Raw genomic sequence first — 7,507 nt, 5'->3', positions numbered from 1 at the left:
AAAATAATTGCCCTCCCCTTGCTTTTTCTTTACCCAAAAGAGCAAACCATTTCTCACCTTGTAGTAAGGTTCTCTTTGGCATCTTTTGGGTCTTGCTTCCCCCCTGGCTACCTTGGCCACTTCCTTACTCATAATCTGTTGGAATTCTTCCTCCTTAGACTGGGCTTCCTGAAACTGGGCCCCACTTTCCACTTCTTTGAAGTTCACGTCCCCTTCTTCTTCAGATGATTTTATCTCTTCTTCCTCTAACCAGCCTTCTTCCTCCGGTCTTTCATTTCACTGTCTTACTTCTCATTTCACTCTGTTGAGTGTCTCATGTATTGGATCCCAATCCCATCCTATAGTGATGTCACAGACTAGTCGGGGGTTACCCCTACTCTGAAATCCTAATGTATTTATGGGGAGTATATATAGTTGATATTCTTGTGATTCCTCATGCATGCATTTCACCTTCACTGGCTGTACTGTCTGGAGTAAATGCTGTGGGAGCAGATTGGTTCAAAGCATGGTTTGAGTGCATCTGTCTGGTGTGGCTTTTATAGGTTTTCCTCCCACTAACACTGCAACCACCATTTTTTCCCATTTTGCTATTTCTTCACAGGCCCCATAGCTACAATTCACGGCGTCTTCCTCCTCAAACTCTTTATTACAGTTGCAGGGTTTTTTATGTAGGTTGTTAGCCCTTCCCTTCATAGTATTCCCATATCCACAGTCTCTGGATACGTGTCCACTCTGTCTCCATCTATAGTACGTGACTTCTTTGGATATCCTTTTACTAGGCTCCTATTTCTTTTCCTCGTTCCAATTTATAGACGTCCCATAGTTGTTAAAAGTCCTTTCCCTAGTAGACTTATTTTCAGAAAATGCAAAAGCCTCTGCCAACTTTACAGCTTCCTTGCAGTTTTGCAGGAGGTGTCTACTCGCCCAGTTCTGGGTATTTTCCTCTAGATCTTTTAACAGCTGTTGTAATACAATCTGATATGCTACCTTCTCTCTATCATAGATCTCCGGGTTAAGCCATTTATTCATTAAGTCTCTAAGTAATTGTAAAAGTATTCTGGGCCTTTTATCTTCCTTCTGTTTTTTGGATCTAAATAAATGACAATAATGTTCTAGAGTTATCTCAAGGGAGTACAACATGGCTGCTTTAACTCTTGTGTAATCCCCTGCCTCTTTTTTCTTGGCAAGGCTTGGTAAGTTGCCTGGGCTTTCCCTATGACCAGGGCCCTAGCTGACTCGCCCATAGTGCTCTCTCTAGGCCCATCTGCACTGCAGCCCTCTCAAAAGTCTCTATGTATGACTCTGGATCATCATCCCGAGTCATTTTTGGCATTCGGAAATTAGCAGCACTGTGATGGATCCAAGCCTGCTATTGTATGGCCTGTATTTGCTGGGCTTCTAAAGATGTGCCTCCATTTTATTTATTAATGTCTTGCCCTGTACACTTGCCAATGTACCACTATATAGCAGTGCTCATTTGGCGGCATGTAACTAAGAGCACTATGATTTTAGTCTTCACCTCTGAGGTCTTGTTCTACAGCCAATGCTTATCTTGATATGCCTGTCTGCTGGCCTCCATTCTCACCTGCCACAACTTGGATTTTATTTATTTTGACTGGGAGGCTTCCCCAGTTTAAAGTCATCAGGTGAGACTAATGGCTGTTTCTTCAGGGCTCCTACCTCCTCTTTCATCCCGGCCATTCACCAACCAGATGTTACCTCATAAAAGCTCAGAGTCTTTTTATGTCAATTCTGTGTCAGTCCTAATAATCAGTCAATTAATTTAATAAAGCCTTATTGCAATTTATCAAGGAAACGGTGTTATTAATGAACTCACAATTCAACATTTTCTGGTACCATATCTTTATTCCTGGTTATGTGACTTTCTCAGCAACATCATTGTCTGGGTCCTGCTCCGTTGTCCTGTTTGCCAGTCCCTTCTCTTGCTTGACGTCTGTGCACTCTCTGGGGTAGACTGCCTATGCCAGGCCACTCTTGGTCCCGCAGCCAGCTGCTTTCTTCTTCTTGACTCCCAAGTTTGTGCCAGTCTTTCCTGGTTTGCTTGCCCTGATGCCAATCTTCCCTGGCTTGGCTCTTCTGGTGCCAGTCTTCCCTGGCATGGGCGCATGGCTGCCTTCACTGGTCTTCCTTGGCTTGGTGCTCTGCTGCTGGTCTTCCCCAGCTTCCCTCCTCATGGCTGTTTGCCAGCTTTCTTTTAAAGCTGGCTTGCCACTTCCAGCCAAACCAGAAGCAGCTGGCTGCCCCTGCGCATGCAGCCAGCACATGCTTTTAAACCATGCTGGAGGCTATGTGAGACTCATCCACCATTCCTCTGATATTGTCAAGGTGTCCTCCTGCTGGTGAGCAGCTCCTGTGGCCCTTCCTGGGCCAACCACTTTCTCTTTGTGGTTCAACAGCTTTCTCCTTGCTGGTCCCTGCTTGAGACCTTCCAGGAGTGTGGGAGGTACGCTCCCACAGTCTCTCTGTGGTCGTCACACTGTTTTGTCCACACATTCCAAGCTCATCACATGTATACCCTTCCCAAAACAGGAATTTTAGGCCTCTCTCTCTGGCCTTGTGTGTTGGTGCCACAGCATCTCATACAGTGTGGTAAATGCCCCCACTTTCCCAGGCTGTGTGTGTATCCATTGGCCTTGTGTTAGACAGGCTGTCTGCTTCTGAAGGTTGAAGTAACTGTGTGTGTGAGACCCAAGCTCTTAAAAAACAATTAACCCCTCCTGCCCATCTTAAGCCATTCTAATGCATGCATATATAGATCGATATCTATATATATATCTGTAATATTATAAAACCCTTAGTCTGTTTGTCCATAACACTTTATTTGCACTCTGATTGGTTGTCTGAAACAACCAATTAGAGTACTCCAAGAGCATTCTGGACAGGGGGCAGTGTTGGAGTGCTGCCATGATGGTGGGGACAGAGCGGAGGGTGAGGCCAGGGCTGCTGGCCTTGCCCCCCCCCCCCCCTCGGAGGTGGCAGTGGCAGGTGGAAAGGGCACAGACACCAAGTGGCAGTGGGGTGGGGAGCTGCCCTGGGCCTGACATGGTGGGGAGGGGAAGGGAAGAGCAGGCCCAGGCTCAACATGGCAAGGGGGAGGAGCAGGACCGGGGCTGATGTGCTGGGGTGGGGAGGGGAGGTGCGGGCCCAGACCTGATGCAGCCAGGGAGAGGGGGAGCAGAGCCAAACCCAAGTGGCGGGTGGGAATGGGGTAAACAGGTCTGGATGAAGGAGGGAGGTGGACACAGGTTTCTGTCCCCCCTGCTGCCCCCTCATCATTCTTGACCAGCAATTTGCTGATATAGATATAGATAAGCCAATTCCCAAAAAAGCAAACCTTTTAAATACCATTTTTAAGCCATCGCAGGGCTTCACTTCCCCTATACCCTGTCTCTTTCCTCTTATACCCTGCCCCTTTCCTCTTAGGTCTGTGATGGAAATTCCCAGTTCATCTGTAATGGGGAAGCCTATCAGGGTCCAGTCTCTGAACTCCTCTGGATTTTTTAGTCTTTTGCTCACTGGCGCTTCTTCTCTTGCTGAATGCTTTCCCTTATGAAACTTAGAAACTCATTTGAGTAGTCCTTAGATCAATTTATTTATTATTCCCCTGGCCTTCCCCTCCACCTTACTTCAGGCTTTACAAAATCAGTTCCCTTGGGGATGTTGAGGTAAAGGCTGTGCAGCTGTTCCTAATCACCAGTCAGTCTCCTCTGCACCTCTCCTCAACTGCAATTCATTCACACTGATAAAGTAAATCATGGCTTATTCCTTAATCACAGACTCAAATTCATTCAAATTTCATAAAATAATTACTTCTTCTTTGAGTACTGTATCACCATTTAGTTAGGCTGCATAAATCAGTCCTGCATTCTTCTTTCACTTCTCCTCATGCTTACTGGGCAAATCTCTCCCTTGCCTTCTCCTGCCTTGGCACCACTCTCATTGGGTCCCATCCTCCCTCTCTCTACTGGTTTCTGCTGCCTGTTCTGGGGAATGTCTCCCTCTTTGCCTTGTCTTTAGGGTGGCCATAGAGAGCCACACTGCCTGCTGTCTGCTTTACTTATCTTTTCCCGAGGCACTTTGGATCCTCATTCGGAGCTCATTTGGGCCTTCGTGGCTCCCACAGGTTTGGCTGCCTAGATCTTCTTTTTTGTCCAATCTATGCAGCTCCCAGTCTTTCTGGTTTCTCTTAACTGAGAGCCCCCATCTGGCCTGTTCTTTAAATGGCCTGGTCTGCCTTCCAAGCCAATCAGAACAGGCTCCCTGGGGCACCTGGTCCCGTGCCTCTGGGGCCTGTCCATCTCCTGTGTTCCCCTTCTGGACCCTTTTTCCCACTGCACTGGGAACAGGCTGCTATCCTGTGCCCACCCCAGTAAGTCTCTTGCTGCCTTGGCTGGTGCCATGGGTCTGGAACAGGGGCTTGACTCCAGCCCCCACTACACAGCCTTCTAGTGACAAGTCACAGCTGTGCAGGTTAGAGACTGTCAGAGAAGAAGTTTATACTTTAGATATGCCTGCTCCAAAGTTGAGCTAGCACTAACATCGGTCAACATTTGAGCAGCTCAAAGTGCAATGTGTAACAAGGCTCTAAGACATACAGGATTGCTCTCTACCAGAAAACATTTTCCATTAATTTTGTCATTCTCAAAGGATCAAATCTACCTGGCAGTTTCACTTAATATATTTTAACGTGAATAAAAGGAATAGCTTAGAAAAATCTCTAATTCTAAAACTTAGTCTCTTAATTCTTTACAGTTTAAAGTACTTACAGATTCAGGATTTTTTACGGAGGCCTTAAATGAACTGAGTCTGCTTAATCATGGAGGAAGAACTCCCTGGAAACGACCTACAGGCTGCAGACCTTTGGGGAAAAATATGGTAATATACATATTCAAATGATCTATACCTTTTTATGCTACTAATCTATAGCATTTGGTTCTCTTTCATAAAATTGAAAGGATCCAAAATTTTCACATGCAGCATAGCCATTTCTACTTCCTAAAAGCTTCTAAGGTCCTTGCCTCTTTCAGTGTGCATTTTAGATATCTGGCATTGAATGAGAGTATTTATATCTTTGTATATATATTACATACAAGTAATACGTAATATATTATAATACATTATGTAATATATATATTTCATTGTACTACCCCTCTGCATGTGGGTTGTAGAGGGAGAATGGTAAAGTCATTTCACTGCGTTATTGAGAGAGCTGTGCTCTAGATTCATGGTAAAAGCTGGCTCCAGCAGACCTTGTTGTTTGGTCATTCAGGCTGGGGAGTCAAAGGTGGCTAGATGTGATGATGCTGGTTGCACTGTTCCCTTGTGTACTGTTGCTACAGAAAGTATCGATTAGTACACCACATTGGGTGTGTCTATACAAGACACTGCATTACCATGCCCACCTATGCCCCTGCACAGTAGCAATGAAATACTGTGCAGTAGGGTCAGAAATAGTCAGTAGGGTCAGTATACCTGGAAATGTTCAATAGGGTCAGTATATCTAGACTTCCAAAAGGCCTTTGATCTAGTATTCCACAATGTCTTTGTCTTTGTAAGAAAATTGGAGGATTGTGGGCTTCACTCCAAGACAGTCAGGTGGGTGAGAAACTGGCTGCAGGATAGGACCCAGAGAGTTGTAGTGAATGGATCTCTGTCATCCTGGTGAAGTGGGCAGCAGTGTCCTGAACGGGTCAGTGCTCAGGCCAGTACTTCTTAACATCTTTATTAACAATTTGGATGTGGGGATGAAAAGTTCACTGGCCAAGTTTGTGGACAACACCAAGTTATGGGGAGGCGTGGCCACACTTAAAGATAGACTACAGATACAGGCGGACCTAGACAGGTTAGCAAGTTGGGCGAATTGGAATCTGATGAAGTTCAACGTTGAGAAATGTCAAGTGCTCCACCTCAGGACAAGCAACCCCCAACACAGCTGGAGACTTGGCAGCACCAAACTGACTGGCACCACGAATGAAATGGACCTGGGGGTAATAACAGACCACAGTATGAATATGAACTGTCAGTGCAATACTGTAGCCAGTAGGACAAATAATACTCTGGCATGCATCAATTGATGCATCTCCAGCAAAACCAAGGAGGTGATTCTTCTGCTGTACTCAGCACTGAAGAGACCACAGCTGGAGTACTGCATCTAGTTCTGGGCACCACATTTTAACATGGATGTGGACAAGCTTGAGAGAGTCCAAAGAAGAACCACCCATGTAATCAGAGCAAGCCATAGGAGGAAAGGCTGAGGGATTTGGGACTCTTCAGCCTGAAGAAAAGAAGGCTGAGTGGGGACCTGGTAGCAGCTTACCACTACACTAGGGGAGTACACCAGGGGCTCAGTGAGCAATTATTGACCAGGGCACACAAGGGGAAAAACTAGGAGTAATGGCCAAAACTCCCAGAAGACCAATTCAAGCTCAACATTAGGAAAAACTTGTTTACAGTCATGGAGTCCAGGCTGTGGAGTAAGTTCCCTCCAGAGGTGGTGCAATCACTTACCTTGGAAATCTTCAAGAGGAGACTAGACAGTCACCTTGGTGGGGTCACCTGACCCCCAGTTATCTTTCCAGCTTGGTGCAGGGAGCTAAACCCAATGATCTTCTGAGGTCCCTTCTGGCCTTACAATCTATGAATATAAAGATCTTCTAAAGTCCAAGGTAAATATTGAATCATTTCTTCAGTTACTTTGTGTCATGAAGCCTATGCAATGAGTACAGCAGACGTGATATAGAAAAATAGTATGTGATCATATAATTTAAGACTTTTAGTGAAATCCTAATTGTATTTAAGTCAAAATTCCATTGTGGTGCCCAGTTTTCACCCTTCTTTATAAAGCCAGCAGAGGAGAGTGAAAAATGTGTACACAAAATTGATTTTGTCATTTTCTGATTTGTGAAATATTTTATTTGTAATTTTAACTTTCTTTTAAGTTAGTCACTTGCGGAGCTTCCATATATATGTATATCTATGTGTGTGTTATATACACTGTATATGTACTGTATGTAGACACAGTATATTTTCTTGCATGCAACAATTTTTTGCAGTTGTACTACAGAAGAAGCTTGTAGCCCTTTAGAAGGACTGTTTTCATCTGCAATTTTTTTAGTCCCAAAAGATGAGTAAAAAATAGTTTTATATACCAAAGTGGCTCTGAGTTCCCTGCAAGTTTTGTAGTAGTATGACAGTCCTCTTGTTCTAAAGTGTTTTCTTCCCTGGTTGCTATGTGAAAAACACATACAAGCTATAGTGGGAAGAGAGTGATTGCAAAGAAAAAGTGAAATGGACTAAGTAGGATGCAAAGTAAGGGTAAAGTTATATGTTACACCTAGACCAGACTAAATCATAGTCTCATAGTTTCTAGGGTCGGAAGGGACCTGAGCAGATCATCTAGTCCAACCCCCTGCCATGGCAGGAAAGAGTACTGGGGTCAAACGACCCCAGTAAGGTGGTCATCCAACCTCCTCTTAAAAACCCCCAG

The 7,507-nt window shown here is 44.8% G+C and overlaps 1 protein-coding gene across 7 annotated transcripts in view; it reads left to right on the top strand.

Moving 5' to 3' along the window:
- The window catches only part of CFAP54 (cilia and flagella associated protein 54), a 308,490-nt gene that overhangs the window by 198,607 nt on the left and 102,376 nt on the right, over positions 1-7,507 (top strand). For all 7 annotated transcript variants that reach the window (XM_019515046.1, XM_019515044.1, XM_019515049.1 and 4 more), the window contains one exon: positions 4,774-4,896. In XM_019515046.1, the coding sequence (XP_019370591.1) occupies positions 4,774-4,896 (123 nt within the window). The remainder of the gene's footprint in view (positions 1-4,773; positions 4,897-7,507) is intronic.

The sequence above is a fragment of the Gavialis gangeticus genome, unplaced genomic scaffold (genome assembly GCF_001723915.1).
Source record: "Gavialis gangeticus isolate Ggan-Ray unplaced genomic scaffold, GavGan_comp1, whole genome shotgun sequence".
NCBI classification, from domain to species: domain Eukaryota; kingdom Metazoa; phylum Chordata; order Crocodylia; family Gavialidae; genus Gavialis; species Gavialis gangeticus.
This window is presented reverse-complemented; position numbering and strand designations above follow the sequence as displayed.